Source organism: Oryx dammah, unplaced genomic scaffold, assembly GCF_014754425.2.
Source record: "Oryx dammah isolate SB20612 unplaced genomic scaffold, SCBI_Odam_1.1 HiC_scaffold_6, whole genome shotgun sequence".
In the NCBI taxonomy this organism is placed as follows: domain Eukaryota; kingdom Metazoa; phylum Chordata; class Mammalia; order Artiodactyla; family Bovidae; genus Oryx; species Oryx dammah.
The window spans coordinates 17,359,084-17,382,370 of NW_024070190.1; the positions used below are offsets into that span (position 1 = coordinate 17,359,084).

The 23,287-nt window shown below is 47.0% G+C and overlaps 1 protein-coding gene across 1 annotated transcript in view; it reads left to right on the forward strand.

Moving 5' to 3' along the window:
- ARHGAP22 (Rho GTPase activating protein 22) overlaps window positions 1-23,287 on the forward strand; it is a 179,168-nt gene that overhangs the window by 7,480 nt on the left and 148,401 nt on the right. The window contains exons 2-3 of the mRNA XM_040242856.1: window positions 2,716-2,877; window positions 3,258-3,423. Coding sequence (XP_040098790.1) covers window positions 3,372-3,423 — 52 coding nt within the window. The 5' untranslated portion in view covers window positions 2,716-2,877; window positions 3,258-3,371. The remainder of the gene's footprint in view (window positions 1-2,715; window positions 2,878-3,257; window positions 3,424-23,287) is intronic.

Below are 23,287 nucleotides of genomic sequence, written 5' to 3' on the forward strand. Positions count from 1 at the left end.
TCTCTCGTGGGTGCTTAGAGCCCCTGGTTGTTGGCGCTGCCCTCAGTCCCGCTTCAGCCATGAGAGTACAGACCTTCAGCCCAGGTGTCCCTCAGACGCTGTGCTGAGAAAGCCACTGGTGCAGGTCCACCAGCGCCCACCACAGTCGTGCACCCAGACGCTCCATGGTGATGCTGGGGATCAGCCCAGGCCTCGGCCCCTTCTCTGAGGAAGTGTACCCTTGAAACCCCACCACTGCTGATAGGAGACCCGCCCCAGCCAGGGGTGTGCCAGGAATCCGCGTGGATGTCCCGCAGGTGCTGCACTCACATATTTCCACCTAAATCTCGCAGGCAGCCACAAGAAGTCCACTCAGCTTTCATCCCCACTTTCCAAGTTGTGCACCCATGGGGAACTGGCTCAGATTTCAGCCCTGCCTCCATATGTGGGTAGTCTGCCTGCACTGATGTGCTCCCAGAGCCTCTGATGGGGGAGCCGTGCCTGCTCCGAGCATGCTGAAACAAGGCTGGGATGGCAGGGCCAAGTGCCCCCTCCGTTCACAAGTGTGACAGCGGGGCTCCTATGGTTGCACCCAGGATCTGTACTGCATACAGCCCCAGTTGCAGTCTGCACCACACCCCAGGCCCTTCCATCTGTCTGTGCAGCCAAGTCAAGTCCTCTCCCCTGGTCTGTCCGCTGAAGCCTGAGTTTCTGTATCCAGCCACTGCACACACTGGCACGCGTGCATCTCGGGCTGGGGAGTGCAGTGAGTTGGCCGGGACCATATGTGCTGGTCTCTCTCTGCCCTACCTGCCGCAGGCTGGCTGCGGCACTCGCCTCTGAGCCTCTGAAGTCCCCTGTCTACCCTGGCTGATCTCCCAGTGGGGGAAGGGCATTCCCAGGATGAGGGAACCTTTCCTCTTCCCCAGCTCCCTTCCAGGTACACAGGTCCCATCCCAATTCCTTCTTCTTCTTCTGTCCTACCTAGTTATATGGTGATCTTTCTGCGGCTTTGGTCTCGTGAGGTCTTCTGCCAGTGCTCAGTGAGTACTCCGTGAAAAGTGCTCTGCATGTGGATGTATTTGGGATGTTTTCGTGGGAGGAGGTGTGCTTCAGGCCCTTCTCTTCCGCCGCTTTGGTCACTCTAGCATTTTTAAGAAGGCAGCCTTGATGAGGATGAAGCAGATACCTCAGGAAGCAAACGAGAGAACAGGGGCAGAGGGAGAGTCTGACTCGGTTGACATTGTCGAACTGCTGGATCTAGCCATACCTGAAGTCCATACCATGGGCACTTTCTCAATAAAGAAGCCAAAATACTCCTCTTCTCTTCTAAGCCAATTTTAATTGTCCTTTTTGTTTCCAGCAACTGAAAGAATCTTACCTAGTCATCCTCTTTTGTGTGAGTCTAGAAATGGACTCAGAAGGCATATGGTTGCCAGATAAAATATAGGTCACAGAGTTAAATCAGAATTTAGATCAGTTACTAACAATGAATAGCAACAGTACCTTTATAGTAGATGTTATGTCCCTTGAAATATTTGTAGCACATTTATACTATATAACAGGGCATTCCATATTTTTATTTGCTAAGTCTGGTAGCCCTATTTCAACCACACGTCCATATTTACACTACTTAAAAAAAAAAAAAAAAAAACTGGGCCTGGACACAAACCCAGAGTTTTTAATTCTAAAGCCACTACTACACCAGGTCATGCAGTGGGCGTCTTCCTCTCACTCCACACCCCCTCCATCACCTTCCCAGCCTTGTGTGCTCAGAGGGTGTGAAGAGATGCCACTCTGTCCCCAAGTTCTCTGAGGTCTGTCCCGGTTCCAAGGTTCTCCTCTGGTTCCTCGGCTTTGCCCTGCCACTGCCTCTCTACTCTGGGCTCCATCTGTCTTCTCACTCTGCTCTTTGCCCTGACTTCCCTCTGCAAGCCAAACCACTGTTCACTTGGTCCCAGGGACACGCTGCCGTCTCTGGCTGGGGCTTCGTTGTTCTCTTCCAGCAGTTTCGCTCTCACCCACCAGCTTCTGTGCCCAGCTTCCCCAGGTCAGTCCCCGGAACAAGCTTGGCCCCTCTACTGAGCTGTCCCTGTGTTCCCCTGAGAACACCAGAAGCAGGAGCTGGGCCTGGTCACCAAGGCATGGAGCAAGGTGGCCTGGCCCCAGTGCAGCCCACTGAGTGCTGTGCAGCAGCCCGGAGTCCCGGAGTGGAAGGGTCACACCCACAATGAGCACAGGCTGTGTTGTTCTATCTGTGTAACAGTGACTGGGGGACTGCCCTAGAAGTCCAATGGTTAAGACTTTGCCTTCCAATGCAGGGGTTGTGGGTTCCATCCCTGAACAGGGAGCTAAGACCCTACATGCCTCAAGGCCAAAAAACAAAACCAATATTGTAACAAGTTCAATAAAATAAATTTTTAAATGGCTCATATTAAAAATACCTTCAAAAAGAAACAGTGATTGGTTCTATAATCACAAACATGAAGCAAATTCAACACAGCAGAGGCAGGGGAGCAAAGGAACAAGAAAGGGGGTCGAGAGAAGGCGCTGTTGGCTGTCCCTGCCCCCGGGAGTTGCGCTTAGTCTGGGTAAACTCCCTGCGTGTTTAAATAGGATGACATGCCCCCTGCCTTTCCGGCGGTTGCCAACACCACTGTGTCAGTGATGTTGTGGGCTACGTAAACGTCACTTGGCTGTTTTCTAATCAGGCTTTTTCTTTGTCATTTTCCACAGCTATAAAACATGCGATGCTGCTGCTGAATTTCCAGACTTAGAATGAGCAGCAGTGTGCCAGGGCGAGGGTCTGCCACGGGTGCCACTGGAGCTTTGTTCCCCATCTGGGTGTGGGGTCCGTGTCCTTCGTCTGCCCACTAACAGGACTGCTGTGCACACGAGGTGAGGGTTTGGGAATCACAGTTCACGCTTGCGGGTTACTGTTTGTAGCTGTTTTTGAAGCTCTCTGGAAAACACATCTCCTTTTAAATCGAGGCCAGCCGATTGAAAAGATTAGACATATCTGACATGTGTGAAGGGCTTTGCCATTTTATACCCACCATCTTATTGACCCTCCATTCGCTCTGAGGTGTGGTTCATCTTTGTTCCCATTTTGCAGATTTGAGGAACTGATACCCAGTGGTCTGTGACTTGCCCAAGGCCATTCAACAATCCCTAGGACGCTTGCATTTAAAGGACTAATTCCTCATAGAGAAGCTTCTTGTTTGAAATCCAAGAAAGCAGCAGATAAAGGGCATTCTAAATATATTTCTTTTCTATAGATGCTGATCTCCTATTACTGGAAAACAGGAATTAGCCTGTCTGCTTGAGGATGTGGTTGGTTCTTTATAAAAAGGATATACAAGAAAACTTGCACACAGACTGCCAGCTTCGTTATGTTGCCGACAGCTTCCAGCAAAAGAAGAACGTTAGCAAGCAGATATTTCGGTAAGAAGTTGATTTTATTCTATGTGGAGTATGATTACCTTTGTTCTTAGCTTCTTGCTTGGGGGATGGGGTCACTTGAAGCCACCCAAAGGAGCTATCTCGGTCTTACAAGCTGACAGAAAGCACCTAGGGGTGTCTGTGGTCAGGCCCGGGCACTGACTGGTGGCCTAGCCCTGACCCCTGAACTCAGGAGCGGGTTCACGTCTGCCTGAGAAATAGAGCCTTCAACGTGACCACGGCTGTCAGGGGCCCTGGCTCCAGCGGCCCAGCGCTCTGATGACACACAGATTCTGTGAGAATCTCTGCCCACAGGCCACAGGTGCAGAAGGTCATCACAGGGAAGGCACTGCATCCTGAGGCTGCCCTGTATCTTGCTTGGAAGCAGTGAAGCCCAGCAGTTCATTCAGAAACAGCAAGGACGGTTCAGTAGTCTTCAATAGGCTGTCCCGGGGGTAACTGAGACAAAGTGGGACAACCGCTGGGCGGCCATACAAGCGCTGGCTGGGGGGAGAGTCGTGCCTGGCTGGCTGAGGGCTTGTGCGGCGACATCGCTTGTTCTCTGGGCCTCGGTGCCCTCAGGTGACGATCGAAATCCCAGACGCTAGGCAGAGAGGCATAGTCAGTGGCACGCAACCTGGCTCTAAGTCAGAATCATGCTGGAGTTTAAAAATCCCCAGGCATTCGGGGGGGAAGGCGGTTTGCACTGTACAGCGTGGAAATCTCAGTTCCCCACCCAGGGACTGAACTCGTGTCCCCTGCAGTGGACGTGCGGCACCCCAGGGAAGTCCCTCCCTAGGCACTTTTGAATGCTGGAGACCAGGCTTACCTGGTGTGGGGCGGGTTGTGGGCATCAGCAGGTGCCAGGTAAACTTAGGGTGCAGCCAGGCCGCCAGAAAGAGCCCGAGAGGCCCCAGACGACACGGCGGCCTTCCTGGGGTCGGCGCGGGGGTCCACAGGGAGGCGGAATCGAGCCCTGTGTTCACAGAGCCAGGTCCCTGGGATCTCACAGGGGTGGACACATGCTGTAGGTCCTTGTCACATGTTTAACTCCTCTGGAGCTTCCTTTTTACAGCAGGGGCTGGGGAGCAGCTGAGGTTAGCCTTGACCTCTGTTCCGGCCTAGTGCATTAGGTCGGGGGCTGGGGGGTGCTGTGAAATCTCCAGATAGTTTTCTCTCAGATGGGTTTAAGGGATCATCCCTCTCACCCTGGTACTTTCTAGAGGAGATTACTGGGGGACTTGAGCTTGCTTTTAACTGAAATGTTTGAAGACTGGGGCAAACAGAAACTTACTTACCACAAACTTACCTTTTGAAAGGTTCCAGCTGTCAGCTTTCCATGGTGTGGCAAACGTCCGCCGCCTTCAGAGGATGCTGATTCTTTGAGAAAAGGGCAAATGAGCTCTGGCGCAAGATACCTAAATTTAAAGAATTTAATTTTTTCTTGTGATGAACTTCAGTTAAAATTAACCATTTGAAAGTGAATAATTAATTCAGTGGCAATTTCCAGATGTCCCACACCATCACCTCTCTCTAGTTCCCAAACATTTTCATAACCCCCCCCGCCCCGGCTCAGAAAAACCCATCCACATGGAAGCGCTGCTCCCCACCTTCCCCAGCCCTGGCAACCACAAGCCTGCTTTCTCTCTTTGTGGAATTACCTATTCTGGATATTTCTTATCAATGGAATCATACAGTGTGTGTCCTGTCACATCTGGCTTCTTTGACTTGGTGTAATGCTTTTGAGGTTTATCCATATTATAGCATGCAGCGGAACTTTATTCCTTTAGATTGAATTAATGAAGTATTATCTGACCACAGCTTGTCACCTTCGTATAAAAGGAGCAGCAGTGCTATTCTCAGGAAGGCTTTCGGAAGGACAGGAGAGTCATCCAACACGGGGACACGTTCCCCACCCCCTCCCCGTCTTTCTAAGTCAGCCCTGTCTCTTCTCCCTCTCCCTGTTGATCTCTGTCTGCCTGTCTTTCTTTGACCCTCCTTTTTTCTCTCACACCTGGATACATTCCAGAGGAAATTGTTGGGGAACTTGAGTTTGCTTTTAACTGAAATTTTCAGAAAATTGGGGCAAACAGAAGATTCTTCGGGGTTAAATACTTCACTTAATCATTTTGCCCATAATTATGTCAAGTTGTGGACCTGCCGTGCAGCAGAAAGCCAGAGGCCAGCTTCTACACAAGTCTTGGCCTTTCACCTGGGGGACCCTGTGCTAAAACTCTCACCCAGGCATGGGCATCACCCTTAAATCTACCTCTTGTGACCTATCCCTGTGCTGCGGTCTTGCTTGGTCAGACCAGCTGCAGTCTCTTTGCTTCCAATGTCCCAAATATCTGCTCACTGAGCTGCCTGGTTCTCTCTCAAGGACTGGTGACTTCTTTTAGCTGACCCTCCATGAATAGCCACTGGACATCTGAATCACAGTGGGAAGCAAGATGATGGCCTCTGCTCATACCAGGCCAGCGAGTCCACAGTGAAGGAGAAGGCAGGCCTGAATCTAGCCATTCCTACAGGTCCCCACTTCCCAGGCCCACCGTCTGACCTTCAGGACCAAGGCCAGGGGGCAGCTTGGAATGGGCATCCTCCGTCACACCCCTTCCCCAGGCCTTTCAACTCTGTGGCTTTGCAGACTTGTCCTTCCTCTGGAGCATACCATTACCCATGTCTGCAGTGATACAGGGTTTGGAGGAGACCACGAGAACCCAGGTGGGAAGGCAAGACTGTGTCCTGGGAGAACAGGACACTCAGAGAGAGGGGAGCTGAAGTGGTAGGAAGGAGAGTGGTGGGCGATGCAAGGGGAACGGTGGCTTGATGTCAGTTTGAGAAACTTGGGCTCTTTCTCACGGGAGGTAGGGAGCTATTGAAAGTTGTAAACAGGACCGATCGGAATTGTTTACAGGAAGAATGACATGGCAGCTGGGCATGAATTCAGCTCTCAGCTGGGTTCTTGCAAAGGTCCCCTCACTGGTCTTCCTGAGTCTACCCATGGCCTGTCCGTCTCTTCTCAATATTACAAATGGAACAAGGCATTTAAACCCAATCAGATTAGCTCTGTCGTTCACTCAACACACCCCAGCGAATTTCCATGTCACACTTCCGCCTGGCCCAGTGTTACTCACCACATCCTCTCCTACGTAGCCCATTTGCCTGGCACCAGCAACACCAGCCTCCTTGCTATTCCTCAAACATACCAGCTCTTTGCTGTGTTCTCGCATCTCTCTGGAGCACCCTTCGCCCTCAGATATCCACATGACTCGCAAACTCACTTCTCAGATTTTTACCCAAATGTCGCCTTCTCTGGAGGCTTTCACTGACTGCACGCCTGTGTCACGGTGGGGTAGGTTACACCGTAACTGGGTCACAGGTCGTCTGCCCATCACAGTTCTCAAAGGCCCAGGCTAATGGAACAGCCTTTATCTCAAGTGGTGCTGGTGGCCAGACCAGATGGCAGAGGGAGACATCGAGCTCTAGAAGGGTCTCATGTCAGCAATGAAATCCTCAGTCTGGAAGTCACACAGGGCACCCTGCACTCATAACTCCTCGCTCCGGCTAACCCAGGAAGCACGGTCAGCTGCATGTGTGGAAGGGAGCACTGGAAGTATTTGGCAAACCCCACACCAATGGCTGCACAAATTGAATCCCACCCTGACCTTCCTACCCTGCTTCGCTTTACTCTTCTTCATAGCATCTGTTATTATCTCATAGATTTCTGTGTTTCAACAGTTTATGGGCATGTAGGTTACAGAGCATAAAATTCATTCATTCTAAGTGTACAATTAAATAGTTCTTGGTAAATTTATAGAGCTATACACCTATCACCATAATCCAGTTTTTAGACATTTCTATGGCACGGAACAATTCCCTCCTGATTATTTGCGGTTAATCCCACTCCCGCCCACCCCCCAGCCTGGGAAACCATTGATCTGCTTTCTGTCTCTATGAACTTGCCTTTTCTGTGCATTTTATGAAAAGGGAATACTTTGCGGTCTTCTGCAGTAGGCTTCTTCCCTTTAGCATCAGAGTTCTGAGGTCCATTCACGTTCTTGTATGGATCAGCAGTTGTTCCCTTTTAGCTGAAAATACTCCATTGTATGGATGTGTCTATTTTTATCTGTTCACCAGTCGACTTATTATTTTAGGGCATATCCTGAAGGATGTTCCATATGAAAATAATGTACATTCCACTGTCATTGTGAGGAGTGTCCTGTATATATATCAATTTGTTCCAGTTGGTTAATAGTGCTGTCCAAGCCTTCTAGATCATTGCTGATATTCCGTCCAGTTGTTCTGTCATTCACTGAGATGACAATAAATGACATTGTTGACATTATGACTATCGGTGTAGGGAATTCTCCAACTCTTACTATTCGACTGTCTACTCTCATTTTTTTGCTTCCTGTATTTTGAGGCTGTTTTGCTAAGTCTGTGTATGTTATTAATTGTTATGGTTTCCTGATGTATTCAACTTTTATCATTATAAAATGCTCCTCTTTGCTGTAATGTTTCATTTCGTAAAGTCTATTTTATCTTATATTATTGCTGGCTCCAGCTATCTCACGGTTCCTGTTGCATAGCATATCTTTTTCCATCCTTTTCCTTTCAACCAGTTTGTATCACTGAATCTACAGTGTATCTCTTACAGAAAGCATATAATTGGATCTTGCTATTTCATGAAGACAACCTTTGCCCTTTGAATGGGGGTGTTTAGACCACTCACATTTAATGCCATTACTGATCTACTTGAGTTTACATTTTCCATTTTGTGATTTGTTTTCTATATATCTCCTCTATTTTTGTTCCTCTGCTCCTCGTTTATAATCTTCTTGGTATTAGATTTTTCTAGTATACTACTTTACTTTTTATTGATTTTTTTTTGCTATATTTTTGTGCCATTTTCTTAGTGTTTGCTCTAAGGATTGCAATATGCTTTTTATCTTAATCTACTTCAGATTAATATTTAATTCCAATAAAATATAAAAACTTTGCTCCAAGGTAGTTCAGTTTCCTCTCCCCTCTCTCCTGTATTACATCTATGTATTATAAGCCCCAAAGACACTCTTATGATTATTGCCTTATACACACTTAAGTCTTTAAAAGATGCTAAGAGAAGAAATGAGAAAAATACACTTATAGAGTCTTTCATATTAACCCACATATTTATGATCTCCTCTGTGCTTCATCTCTTCCTTTGGATTCTGGTTACCACCTGCTGTTACTTCCTTTCAGGCTGAAGAATTCCTTTAGTGTTTCTTATAAGGCAGGTCTGCCAGCATGGAATTCTGTTAGTGATTGTTTATCTGGGAATGTCTTAATTTTGCCTTGGTTTCTGTAGGATAGCTATTGGGGTATAAACTTCTAGTTAGCGGCTTTTATTTTCAGCCCTTTGAATACGGCCTTCCACTTCCAGCCTCGTTGTTTCTGATGAGAAGTCAGTTGTTAGTCATGGTGATGTCCCCCTCCCTGTCACGAATCATTTTTCTCTTGCTGCTTTCAAGGTTTTTTCTTTATCTTTCAGCAGTTGAATTCTAAAGTGCTGAACTATATATCTCTTTTTATTTAAAACCTGCTTGGGATTTTTAAAGTTGGTTACATGTGAAAACTGATATTTTTTCATCACGTTTGGCAAGTTTTCAGCCACCGTTCTTTTTAAATGATTTTTCTGTTTCCCTCTCTGTCTGCCTCTAGAACTTGCATTACACAGACACTGGCATTTTTGCTGGTACTTGACAGATTTCTACATGTCTGTTCTTTTTCCTGTCTGTGTTTCTCTATATTCTTCAGATACCTCTGTAGCTCTATCCCAATGTTCTTGTTTTCTTCCTTCTGCCATCTCAAATCTGTCGAGCCCGTTTGGTGAATTTTTCATTTCAGTTATTGGACTTTCAACTCAAGAATTTTCATTTGTTTTTTTTTTTATATATTTTCTGCCTCATTGAGATTCCCAATATGCTGATTCATCGTTACTGTGCATCCTTTTAGTTCTTTAAACACGTTTCCTTTAGTTCTTTAAATGTGTTTACATAGATTTTTTTTGAAGTATTTCTATTCTGAATACAAAAATCTGGGAATATTCAGAGAGTTTCTGTTGCTTCTTTCCTAAGTATGGGTCACACTTCCTTTTTCCTTTGGACATCTCATAACTTTTTGATTAAAAACTGAGCATTTGGTAATGTACTGTAGGAACTCAGAATTATAATTTATTCACCTAAACATTGTTGTTGTTAAATTGTTTGGTAACTTGCCTGGGATAAGTCTGTTGTCTCCCCCCACAATATGTGCTCACTAATATCTCTGGTTTTATTTGTTTTTTATTCTCCCTTTTATTTTTAAACTTGGCTTCCTAGAAGGGTCACCCCTCTTTCTGTGTAATCCAGTAGTCAGCCAATGATTAGACAGATACTGTATTCAAACACTAAGCCAGCAGGGCTTCCGTCCTCTGCTAACAGATATGCAGGAGGCAGGGAGATGCTGTCAGAGTTCAGGCTGTTTTCAAGTTTTCACGTTTGCCCTGGACTCGTCACATGACCCTGCACGTGCCTGCAGTCTTGGGGTTGGCAGGAGTGTATGGGGGCCCTAAGCCCTCTCCGGTCGCACCTGTGCACACATGCAGCCTAATGGCCGCAGCAATGACTGCAAACCCAGGCACAGTCTTAGTTCTCCCCATTCACTTGTTGCCAAGACTGTCTATTCCACTGACAGTGCCTCTGGGTGTGGGCATCACCCACGGCTCCAGACTGAATGAGCTGCTTTCGACTTCATCAGCAGAGTTGCTGGTCCCCATGGTGTGTCCCACCCTGGCAGAAACTCTGTTGAGGGCTGAGCTGGGGAAAGTGGGACAGAAGCACCCCTCGGTGAGAACTCCACAGGCTCTCACTGTTCTTACCTGAAGTAGAGCAGTCTTCCAAGCATAAGTGATTTTCAGATTGCTGCATTCCTTTGGTCAGTTTCAGAGTATGGAAATGGTTCTTCAGTTTTGTCCAGACTTACAGTTGCATTTGGAGAAGAGGTTTTGCTGACCTCATCATTCAGACATAATTGGAAGCCCCGCCTCTGCTTACTTATTTCACCTCCGATCTGTCTCCCCTCTCCCATCAAGATATAGGCTCTGTTCTACAGGCTTTATTGCCACTACCCCTTTGGTTACTATTCAAGCACACACAGAGTAGGGAGGGAAAGTAAGGTTAATATTAGAGCTGTTTTCACAGTGCTTAGAATGATGTCTGACACAGTATATGCTTAGTCACTGTTGAATGAATGAACACATAGCAGGGAGAGGAGATGAATGGGGGTCAGGTGGCCTGCTTGAGGATCCAAGTCAGTAACAATCTGAAAGGGACAATGGGATGATGGAGAAAAACGATGGACAAGAGAAGTGCTAGACGGGGATGGCGCTGTGGGTGTCTGCAGCTGGTTTTGGTGCTGCAAAGTACTTCTGCAGAATTCCAGCCCTTTGTCACAGAGCTAAACACATATGTGGCCCAGGAGTCGGAGAAACTAAGAGGTTCCATTGGAAGGTGGGACGATGGCAGGTCCAGCTGCTGCTTCCTCCCAGTGAGGTGAGCCAGCTTATCAGCAACAATGCCCAGTCAGCTCAGATCCCCCAGGAATCTCCCTGAAGCCCAGCCTGCGGGAAACATACAAGAAAGGGAACCCTGGAACATGTCCCTCAGTCTTGCCAGGTTGCATTAGAAAGCCATCATGGGTTCTTATTCTCTGGTTTTGAATATGGGAAGCCAATGAAAGGTGTGAAGCCATGCTAAGATTCTAGCAGGATGACTCTGGGTAGGGAAGCTGATGAGCAGGGGAAAAGAGGCTAAGGCAGGGAGACATTTCAGCAGTTCTGGGAGGGGCTGACGAGATGCTGGGCCACCAGCGATGGTGGTGACAAAACAGCCTAAGAAGGTGAGCTGCATGGAGCTGGGTGTCTGGCTCCTGTGGAAGCTGGGGGGCGGGGGGGGAGAGGAAGGAGCAAAGCCAAGGCCTAACCTTCTGGCTTCGGCATCTGGGAGGGAGGAGGCGCCCCTGTTGGTGGGGGACAGAAGAAGGGACAGGTATGGGGAGGGCTGCTTGGTGCCACGCCTGACTGGCCCTTCCATCCATCCATCCAGTGTGCCCTGTGGGCTGCTCTGGACAATAGCTCTGAGTGAAGAGACACCTTCCCCCCAGCTTCATACAGGCAATGACCCATGGTACCTGCCCTGCACCCAATACCATGCACACTGCATTAGGGCCTCTCTATCCACAGGCAACTGGACAGCATTCAACCAAAGGTCTGGTTGGCTTCTGAAGTGATCAGCTTCCTGGAGACTGATCTGGTAGGGAGGGTGGCACTGTGTACACAGAGGGCAGCTTCTCTGACTGTCCTCCCACCCACTCTGTCCCTTCATGCCGGAGGAACTCTCAGAATTAAGCTAAAGCTCCAGTCAACCTGATGCTGTGATCAAATCTGTCTTCCCCAAAAGCAGAGCCCAAGGACTTGGGCGCAGGTGGTTGATTTGGAAGATGATGCCAGGAAGCAGGAATGAGAGGATGGGGGTGAGCCATGGAATGAGGGGGGGGGCCTGTCTGAAGGACTTTACCAAGGTCGTGCCATCAGCAACGGACCAACTTTTGCAGGAACCTAAGAAGAGTGTGGAATGCCTCTCACTCCCAGTGAGAGGCAAGGGCAATTGTGATTCGTGTGCTCAAGCTCCATAACAAGGGGTGGCAGGCTGGGCGGCTAAAACAACAGCAACTGATTTTCTCATGATTCTGGAGGATTAAAGTCTGCGATCAAGGCTTCGGCAGGTCCGGTTTCTTCCGAGGCCTCTCTCCTTGGCTTGTTAGATGGCCATCTCCTCCCCGTGTTTCCACACGGCCTTTCTCTGTGCAAACTCGTGTCCTGATCTCTTCTTCTGAGCACTCTAGTGATAGTTGGAATAGGACCCCTGTTCATGACTCATTTGTAACTCAATCACCCCTTTAAAGACCTCATGTCCAAGTACAATCACATTCTGAGGTGCTGCGTGTCAGGACTTCAGCATATACATGTGGGGTGGGGGGACACAGTTCAGCCCATGACAGCAGAGGAGAACCCTCTTGCTTTCCTGGACTCTGAGCTGAGGCATCTGTGCCCCAGGAGCAAGGAGGCTGGGGAGAGGCTGGGCAGGGGCCTCAGCCAGTATCTAGAGGGAAACTGCCAGACACGCTGCCTCTTGGAGCCAAGTGGAAGCCCACGCTTACCACCCCCAGCAACAGAACCAAACAGAGGCTGAGTCAGGGGCTTCCTTAGGGAAGCAGCTTCTTAGGCTGATTTCTGTTCCTGCACATTTGGGAGAAATGACTCGACCCTGAGAGTGGTTGCGAAATGGCAAACCGCACGGGGGCTCAGGGCTCTCTTGCACTCCCCTGGGTCTTGTTTACCACTGCCCCAGCTCTGTGGGGGTGGAACAGCTCTCCCTGTTGGCCAGACAAGGAAGCTGAGACTCAGGAAGTCTGGTGACCCCCAAGGGTACACCGCTACTGTGCAGGAGAGGCAGGGCTCAGCCCAGATCCGAGCTGGCCCCGCTACTACTCATGTGAAGCTGTGTCTCTGGGCCCTTTGCCACAGCCATCAAGTCCCCTGCCTGCATCTGCAGCGTGTATCCATCCGGCTTTCCAAAGTATGACTGGGTTAGTGGTGCAAATGGACTTCTCTCAGCATGTTTAATGGTTGGCATGTAAGACTGCCAGCCAGCTGCCACAGCAGCATCCTGGTGGCCTGAGTAGAAGGTGAAGATCAATATGGAGACAGAGATGCTCATAGAATTGACTCTCTCTGATACCCTAAACACCATCGAAGAGTCTGTGCATCCCAAAGACCAGCTCAGCCTAGTGTTCAGCTGGTTACCTGTTTTCATTTTTTGATGACTCAGTAATATTCCTGTGTGTGTGTGTGTGTGTGTGTGTGTGTGTGTGCGCGCACACCATGTCTTTTTTATCCATTCATGTGTCATCCATTCAAATGCCATCTGTTGGTGGACGTTTAGGTTGCTTCCATGACTGGCTATGGTAAATAGTACATTAAAATGAATACAACATTGTAAATAACTGTACTTAAAATAGCACTCTGTTCCCCTTCCCTGCTGTTCCATTTCCTCTCCTCCACCCAGACAGCTTCTTACCCCTCCTCTTCTTAGCCCTGTGTCGTGACCCAGTCCTTGTTAACTGTCCAATGAGTGGGGAAAGTCAGCCCTCCCACCCTGACATTGGCATCATTTTGCCAGTTCTGGAAAGATAAGTATAGTCTTTAAAGAAAGCCAGAAAGCCAAGCCTAGGTGGAAAATCTTGGTTGCACCAATTACTTGCTCCATGATCTTACTCCAATGATATAATCTCCCCACTTGGGTTCCTCACTATAAAGGGGAGATGATGATGGACCATTAATCTGATGGGAGGGTCTAAAGCAAGCTGCTCTCTGAAGTCTTTCCTGAGGATCACAGGCCTCTGGGAAGTGAATCGGGATTGTCTAGGGATGGGGAGGTGGGAGATACAGAAAAAGTTGTTTGAAAAAGAGTAGTCGTTATGCAGCAGCTATTAACATGTAAAGACCCAGGTTTCCGGGTTTACCTTTGATATGTAGAAAGCTTAGACATAATCACTCCCACCCTTACAGCAAGGAGGAAACTGAATGAACTTAAAATCAGTAACTGCTTCTCCCCATCAGAGAACTGAAGTCACAGAGCAAACCACTACCCCAAGTCTAGAGTCACAGGGGAGTTCAGAAAATAACAGCCAAGATATGGCGGCAATCTGGGGATTACCAGTTAGATAATTTAAAGTAACTATGATTAGTATGTTAAGGGAGCTAATGGAAAAGGTAGTCACGATGCAGGAACAGATGACTAATCTAAGCAGAGAGATGGAAATTCTAAGAAAGAGTACAAAAGAAACTCTGTAAATAAAAATCACTGCAACAGAAATGAAGAATGCTTTTGATGGGTTCACCAGTGGAGTGGACACCGCTAAGGAAATAATTAGTGGATTTGAAAATTTGTCAATAGAAAATTCAAACTGAGTGCCAAGGGAAAAAAGAATAAAAAACCAGACAGAATATCCAAGATTGGTGAAATAATTTCAAAATGAGATAATTTCAAGATGAGGGCCATCTGATATTGTACACCCTGGCAGGCGGGGTTGAGACACCAGCTTAACCCCTGGTAGCCGGTGATGTGGTACACGTAACATACCACCTCTGAGCCTCACCTTCCTCTTAAGACAGGATTGGCAAGCCGCCTTTGGTTGGTGTTGTCCGTGAACAGTGGTGATGGGGCCAGGTACTAGGTGGGTGGTCAGAAAAGAGCAACTGCTGGAATAATAATGATGGTAACAACTATGGTAAGGGAAATGTTGCCACCGGGCACGGTGTGCTCCTTGCCATAGCAGGGCCTCTTCTAAGGCTGTGTGCATACAGGGCTGAGAAGGCAGGCCCATCCTCAGCAGAGGTGCCGGGTCAGACACCTTTGGACCCTTGACACCTGACTCATATGCCCACTGCAAAGAAGAGAATAGGCCCCATGTTAGCTGCCATGGTGCCATCTCTGGCCATCATCCACCTTTCTCTGAGCTCCAGAGTTTTGTGTCCAAGCTTTGGGGCTGATTCTTCAGACAACTCACAGCACAGTACAAGAACATCAAGTCTGGACAGTGCCTTTCTCAAAAGACAAAGGTGGCCCTTCTTCCAGGCTGAGCCACCTGCAAGATCAGACTTGTTAAGCAGAGCATACACCCATGGCTTATTAAGCAGCGCACCCTTCCCCACGCTTCTTTAGCCAGGTATACAGTTGATAGGGCCTAAAATGCCCAGCTTCGCCTATTGGCCCTCATAGTCTGTGCCCAAAGTTATCAGGCTGGGATCTTCCTAAATCCCTTGGAGACTGAAATTCAAAACTGCAATTTAGAAAGAGGAGCCTGATGCCGTGGGCACAGGCTGGAGCTGCCCTTCGCTGCCTTACCCAGCCTCATCCAGGGACAGAGCAGGACACTGCATGGTCCCCTCTTCCTTGCCCGCTCTCACACTCAGTCCTGAGCCTGGGCCCAGGATGCGATGCAACAGGCCCTGTGTTTACTATTTGTTCTTGCCTAATTTCCCTGCTAAAACCTCTAGGATAATGTAGACTAGTAAGAGAAGATATTTTTTTAAAATCTGTTACCTACTTTGTGGCCTAGCATTTGTCTACCCAAGGATGTGTTCCCAGAGCCCTTGAGATGAATATGTTCAGGTTGCTGCTGTTGGGTGGAATGTTCTATACTGTATATTAGATCTAGTTGGTTTATAGTGCTGTTCAAATTCTCTGTTTCTTTGTTGATATTCTGTCCATTCTTGAAAGTAGAATATGGAAGTTTCCAATTACTGTTGTTGCAGTGTCCATTTCTCCCTTGAATCTATTTTTGCCTCATGGACTTTGATGCTCTATTGTTAGGCAAATATACCTTATAATTGTTACATCTCGATGGTTTTGACCCTTTTATTAATATATATTGTCCTTTTTTCTCTCTCACAGTACTTCTTGGTCTTAAAGTCTGTTTTAATTTAAATATAGTCATACAGCTCTCTTTTGGTTACTGTTCTCATGGAATATTTTTTTAAATCCTTTCACTTTCAACTTGTTTGTGTCTTTAAAACTAAAGTAACACTCTTTAGAAGAACATTGTTGGGTTTTCTTCCTTTTATTTGGAGAGTTTAATTCATTTACATTTAATGTAATTACTGATAACAAAGGACTTACTCCTACTAGTTTGCTATTTTTTTCCTATGTGTCGTATCTTTTATGGTCCTTACCTCCTCAATTACTGACTTCTCTTGTATTAAATGTATAATGTCTGTCATATTCTTTTAATCATCTGTTCTTTCATTTACTGTATATTTGGGGGGTTATTTTCTTAGTTGTTGCCTTGGGGATTACATCTTAATGTATGTTCATCTAGTTTGGATTAATACAAACAGTATACAGAAACTTTTATTATTTTTTTATTAAAGTATAGTTGATGTACAATATTATGTACATTGCTGTTCACTTGTATGTCGTGTCTGACTCTTTGTGACCGCATGGACTGCAGTATACCAGGCTCCTCTGTCCTCCAGCATCTCCCATGGTTTGCTCAAGTTCTTGTCCATTGAGTTGGTGATGCTCATATAACTTATTATATAAGTTAAAGGTATGCAATATAGTCATTCACAATTTTGAAAGGTTATTCTCTATTTACAGTTATGAAATGTTGGCTGTATTCCCCATGTTGTACAATGTATTCCTGAGCCTGTCTTACATCATACCCCCACTCCTATTTTGCCCCTCCCCACCCCCTACTGGTAACCACTAGTTTATCCTCTGTATCTGTGAGTCTGCTTCTTTTTATTATAGTTGCTAGTTTGCTGTATTTTTTAGATTCCACATATAAGTGATATCATACAGTATTTGTCTTTCTCTGTCTGACATATTTCACATAGCATAACGCCCTCCAAATCCATCCATGCTGTTGTATTCTTTTTTATGACTGAGTAGTATTCAATTGTATATATACACCACATCTTTACATTTGAGCAAAAACTTTTGTCTCCTTCATCATCACTCACTACAGCTTTATACATTGTGTGCTCATCAATCAACACAGGTTTATCATTTTTATGATGTTATTTTTTAAACCAGATGAGAAAAAAAGAGAAGTTGCAAAGAAAAATGCATTGATACTCTCTTAAGTATTTACCTATACCATTACTTTTACTGGTGTTCTTTCTCTCTTCATGTGGATCTGAATCACTGTCTAATAGCCTTTCATTTCAGCCTGAAGGACTCCTTTTAACATTTCTTATAGGGCAGGTCTGCTAGCAATTGACTGTCTCAATTTTTGTTTATCTGAGAATCTGTTAAGTGCTCTTTCACTTTGAAGAATAATTTTGCCAACTGTTGAATTTTGGGTTGACAGTTTTTCACGGAGCCCTTTGAATATGTTGTTGTGCTGCAGGCAAAATCGAGGCAGCATGTGAGCACCAGCCCCTCACCAGGTCAGAGGTGTATACCCAGACAGGAGCTGGATTTGAAACAGATGAGAATGAAGCCAAGGTGGGGAGGAAAGAAGTGTTTGCCAGAGTGAGAGGGCCTCATCCAGCAATGCCTTTGGGGTGAGCTGCGAGTGCTGTCAGTTACGGAAACATGACAATAGGCTGTAGAAAACTAGAGTCATGGTCTGGAAGGATGGCCTGCGGTTTCCAGTCTGAGACATCCAATGATTAGCTTGGTGGCGTAGCTGGGGAAATAAGGAAGAAAACACCATCCGTGAGAGAAAGACAATTGGGAGATCACGTCGTCCGTGCTGAGTTAGGAAAACCAGGAAGTGAGAGAGCAGAGGCATGTGAAAACAGGGGCTGAGGGGCTTGATATGGTCATCAGCTAGAATTCTGCCTGTTGCAAGTCACAGAAAGACAACCTAAGCCAGCTAAAGCCAGAAAAGGGAATTTATTCAAAATGTATCCGAGATTTACAAAGTCCTTTGCACGGTGGAGAACTAGGCTTGGAAAAGAGCCCAAAATGATGGTGGCTCCAGGGAGCATAAAAATAAGGTGCACCAGATCGTCTTCTTGAAGAGGTGGCATGGTGGGGACATCTTTGCAGGATGCCTCCACCATGTTAGAAGGCACCAGGCTCACAGCAGGACATCGTCACTGCTCCCTGTGCTGGGAAGTCCCTTTACCCATCTCTCAGTCTTTTCATAACATGCTCAAGATCAGACCAGACCCAGGCAGGACCATCTGATGGGCTGAGCCTACATCACAAGGCCACAGCCAGCTGCCTACAGGGTCGGAGCAGACCAAAGAGAGAGGTGGGAGAGGTGGGGGTGGGGCAGGTGAGAGGGAGTCACTCCAAAACAGGAAGGCCTGACTGTGTGTGTCAGCTTAGAGAAGAGAACCAATGAGAGCAGGAGGGATTAAAGATGCAAAAGGAGGGGAGATGTTGGAGGAGCAGATATAGGTTGTGTGCCCGGGGGAGGGGCTGGTCAAGCGCAGGAGGAATCTGGACTTTGTGGAAGGATGTGAGTTGGGAGAGAAGGCGCCTGGGAAATTTCCATTCTTTCCGTCTGTTCCAGTCCTTGCCATTCCACAGCAAGCAGGTGTTCTCACGAGGGAGAAGACTTGTTTATCAATAATGCAAAGCTGACTCGAGTGGTGATTCATCATGTTCTTTGGGGGAGGGGAAATCACTTCAGACCCACTTCCTTGTTGGACCTGGGTAAGGACAGAGGCTGCCGTTGGAACCTGGGCTGGCTGATGCTGGCAGGGAGCCCACCTCTAGGTCCCCCACCCTCTGCTGGACGGGAAGGGTGACAGCTCCTCGGAGCCTCAGTACATGTTCCCAGGACCCAGAAACCCACTAACGAAGTATCATTTCCCTCTTTCCTCTCAGCCTCTGACTACCAGAAGCAGGAACTCAGCAGGGCGACCCTGCCTGGCCCAAATGTCGGGCCCGGGGGGCTGCGGTCCCTCCTGCCACTCCCTGCAGTGCCCCCGGCAGGGCCTGTCCCACTGTTGGCCCTGCACAGCTTTCAGTGGAAGCTTTTTCCCTTCTGAGGAAACCACAGTGAGACATCACAGCTGAGTAAAACTTTATCTGAAAGCCGCTAGCTAAATGGAGCAGAGAGTCTTAGGTGAGTAGAATCAGTTTTAACCCCGTTTTTACAGAGGCCTAAAAATGAGGCCTGCCAGGGTCATAGGACCCCATCAGGTACACACAGCTGAGCTACTCAGCAGACTCTTCAAGAAAAGACTTGCTCCTCCAGCTGCAAGGAGTGGGGTCAGCTGACACCGCCAGCTGTTGGCTCTTTTAAGGTCAACCTCAGGTTTTGAGCCAACTTTATGTTCTTCTTGGGTGACTCCCAGCCAACGACTGCACAGGCAGTGGTAGCCAAGGTCATCCTCCTCTTTGAGAAGGCCCCCAGCCAGTGACGGTAGCACATGGGCGGAACCACCTCCACCCAAAGCTAGACCCCTCTTCTGGGCCATCTGCCTCAGAGCCCCAGGTGGGCTGGCAGAAACTGCCATGGCTCAGACCCACCTCTCCCTCCCCACTCCTGCCTCCTCCCCTTCACTGAACGAGTGTTCATCCCTCATAAAACTCTCAACCCGGCATCTGCCACTGGAGAACCCAGCCAGTGTACCACTCCCCCATCCTCTCAGCGCTAAGCCCCGCTGCACATCAGCTGTCTGGCCTCTAGCTGCCACAAAGAGAAAGGTGATGGGTGACCAGTGGTACAGTGGAGGTTCAAACCAAAGGTTATGTTCTCTGAACCAGCTCATTTAGTTACCCTTAAGCCACCTTTCCCCCTAATCCAGGGCTGCAGGACTCAAGGAAACATCCCCAAGGCTACGGGTCACAAGTAAGGGACTTTCCAAGCAAAGCCTCTGTATTCTGATCTGAATGCTCGTACTGGCCCAGCGTATCTGGTTATTTTCCAGTGCCCAACTCTGGATTCTGCCTCTTTGTCCTTCTGACTTTCTGCCCAGGATCCCAGGATACCAGAGGCTCAGAAAAGTAAGAGTCCAGGGCTCTAGACCTGTTCTGACAGGCCTGGGCTGCGTATGACAGGGTGTGTACTGTAGACTGTAGTGAGTGGACAAGACTGAAATTAAAAGCCAAGCTGCACATCTGGAGGAGGCATTGAGCCAAAGGACAGAGACGGACTTCAGGCCAAAGGCAACAGGACTAAGGCCAGCAACAGCGGGCCAAGAGAGGGGCCCTGCCCTCCTCCCTCGGGGACACAGCAACTTGCAGAACCCAAGTGCCCAAACGTGAAGCTAAGGCCAGCAAGTTAAGGCCACCAGTGTAGGAGAAGGTTCACCTCAGATGAATCCCTCACAATTTTGTGATTAAAAAATCTAGGGGAAAAAATCTACAAAGAATATCTCAAAGACCGCATACTACAAGTTTTATTTATAGTTTACATTTAAATTCTAGATTATAATATTTAAATTATGGGTTAATTTTTTAATTATGGGTAATTGTTGTTCAGTTGCTCAGTCGTGTCTGACCCCTTGCAACGTCATGGACTGCAACACGCCAGGCTTTCCTGTCCATCACCAACTCCTGGAGCTTGCTCAAACTCATGTCCGTCGAGTCGGTGATGCCATGGTCCAACCATCTCATTCTCTGTCATCCCCTTCTCCTCCTGCCTTCAATCTTTCCCATCATCAGGGTCTTTTCAAATGAGTCAGCTCTTCACATCAGGTGGCCAAAATATTGGAGTTTCAGCTTCAACATCAGTCCTTCCAATGAACACTCAGGACTGATCTCCTTTAGGACTGACTGGTTTGATCTCCTTGCAGATCTAGGGACTCTCAAGAGTCTTCTCCAACACCACAGTTCAAAAGCATCAATTCTTCAGTGCTCAGCCTTCTTTATGGTCCAACTCTTAACCTCCATACATGACTACTCGAAAAACCATAGCTTTGACTAGACGAACCTTTGTCAGCAAAGTAATGTCTCTGCTTTTTAATTAGCTGTTTAAGTTTGTCATAGCTTTTCTTCCAAGGAGCAAGCGTCTTTTAATTTCATGGCTGCAGTCATCATCTGCAGTGATTTTGGAATCCAAGAAAGTAAAGTCTGTCACTGTTTCCATTGTTTCCCCATCTATTTGCCATGAAGTGATGGTACTGGATGCCATGGTCTTCTTTTTTTAAATGGTGAGTTTTAAGCCAACTTTTTCACTCTCCTCTTTCACCTCCATCAAGAGGCTCTTTACTTTCTCTTCGTTTTCTGCCTTAAGGATGGTGTCATCTGCATTTCTGAGGTTATTGATATATCCCCCTGCAATCTTGATTCCAGCTTGTGAATTGATTAATTCCAGCATTTCTCATGATGTACTCTGCATATAAGTTAAATAACTAGGGTGACAATATACAGCCTTGATGTACTCCTTTCCCAATTTCGAACCAGTCTGTTGTTCCATGTCAGGTTCTAACTGTTGCTTCTTGACCTGCATACAGGTTTCTCAGGAGGCAGGTAAGGTGGCCTGGTATTCCCAACTCTTTAAGAATTTTCCACAGTTTGTTGTAATCCACATAGTCAAAGGCTTTAGTGTAGTCAATGAAGCAGAAATAGATGTTTTTCTGGAATTCTCTTGCTTTTTTTATGATCCAACAGATGTTGGCAATTTTACGGGTAATAAATATGAGAATTTAAATTTTATATATGTAAATTATGGGTAAGGGCTTATTGGGGTCTTGCAAGAGAACTTTTAGAAGGTTCATGTGGCCTCAGTGGGGGTGATAAGGGAGATATAAGAGGTTCAGAACTCTAGGCATGAGGCTCTGATAGGCAGGTGATATTGAAACAGGGTCCAAAAGGATGCATCCAAATCTAGGCGGTGAAGAGAGACAGGCAGAGTGTTTATCTGGTGGGACAGGCAGAGTGTAGTGACGAAGAGGACTGACTAAGCGATGGCTGTTCTGAGATGCCTGAGGTGGTTCTGGGTGACAGTGGGGACTGGGCTCACTCAGTCACTTAGGGACCCAGACTATGGGCCTCTGCCCTCTTTTACATGGAGCTTCCAAGGTGGTCCCAGAAAAGGGAGACACACATGAGGAGTGTCGAGGGGAGGAGTTTTGTGGGCCAGACATCAAACTGGCCACAGTTGACCTGTTCATGAACAAAGACTGGAGCCCAGCCACACCAAACTGCAAGGTAGCTGGGAAATCTGGAGCACTTGGGTGTGCCCAGGACAAAAGGGAGAACAGTTTGGTTGGAGAGAAAGCACCCTCTGCCCACAGTGGGGAGTCAACAGTGACTGGGGCATTCAGAGCAAACTTGGTAGAGAATGATCAGACCTGTACTGCTGCTGCTGCTGCTGCTGCTAAGTCACTTCAGTCATCAAATGTCTAACAACTGGCTCTCCGGAAGGAAAAGAAATGTAAGCCCTGATTTTGTCAAACAGTAATCAATATCGAGGCTGCAAAGAACAAAGAACTTTATTTGGGATCTTATGAATTGCAGTCTGAGCAACACATATTCCAAGGAGTATTTCAGGGAAGAGCAAAAACAGGAGCTTATAAAGGCAAAAGCCATGAAGCTATGTTCTGACACTGAAAAAGAAATATTTATCCTTGAGAAATAGGCTGTCATGAATTATAAGAGGGTAAGGGTCTGATATGTGTCTCCAGTTTCTAGCAGGTGTTCTGGATGTCTTCTTTAGAATACTATGTAGCATTTGCTGATTTTCTTGGTGTAAATACTCCCACCACCATTAGCTTCTAACCACCAGCATACCGTCATGATCAGTGAACAAGGAGTTGGGAAAAGATGTGTAGTAGCAGCTCAGTATGTAGTTGAATTGTAATTCTTCAGAGAAACAGAACCATATGTGTAACACATACATACCTCAAGGACATATGAAGTGTTTGATATATGTATATACAGTGGCCTTCCTCAACTTACAATGGCGTTATGTAGTTTTCATTCCAATCCCAAAGAAAGGCAATGCCAAAGAATGCTCAAACTACTGCACAATTGCACTCATCTCACATGCTAGTAAAGTAATGCTCAAAATTCTCCAAGCCAGGCTTCAGCAATACATGAACTGTGAACTTCCAGATGTTCAAGCTGGTTTTAGAAAAGGCAGAGGAACCAGAGATCAAATTGCCAACATCTGCTGGATCATGGAAAAAGCAAGAGAGTTCCAGAAAAACCTCTATTTCTGCTTTATTGACTATGCCAAATCCTTTGACTGTGTGGATCACAATAAACTGTGGAAAATTCTGAAAGAGATGGGAATACCAGACCATCTGACCTGCCTCTTGAAAAATCTGTATGAAGTCAGGAAGCAACAGTTAGAACTGGACATGGAACAA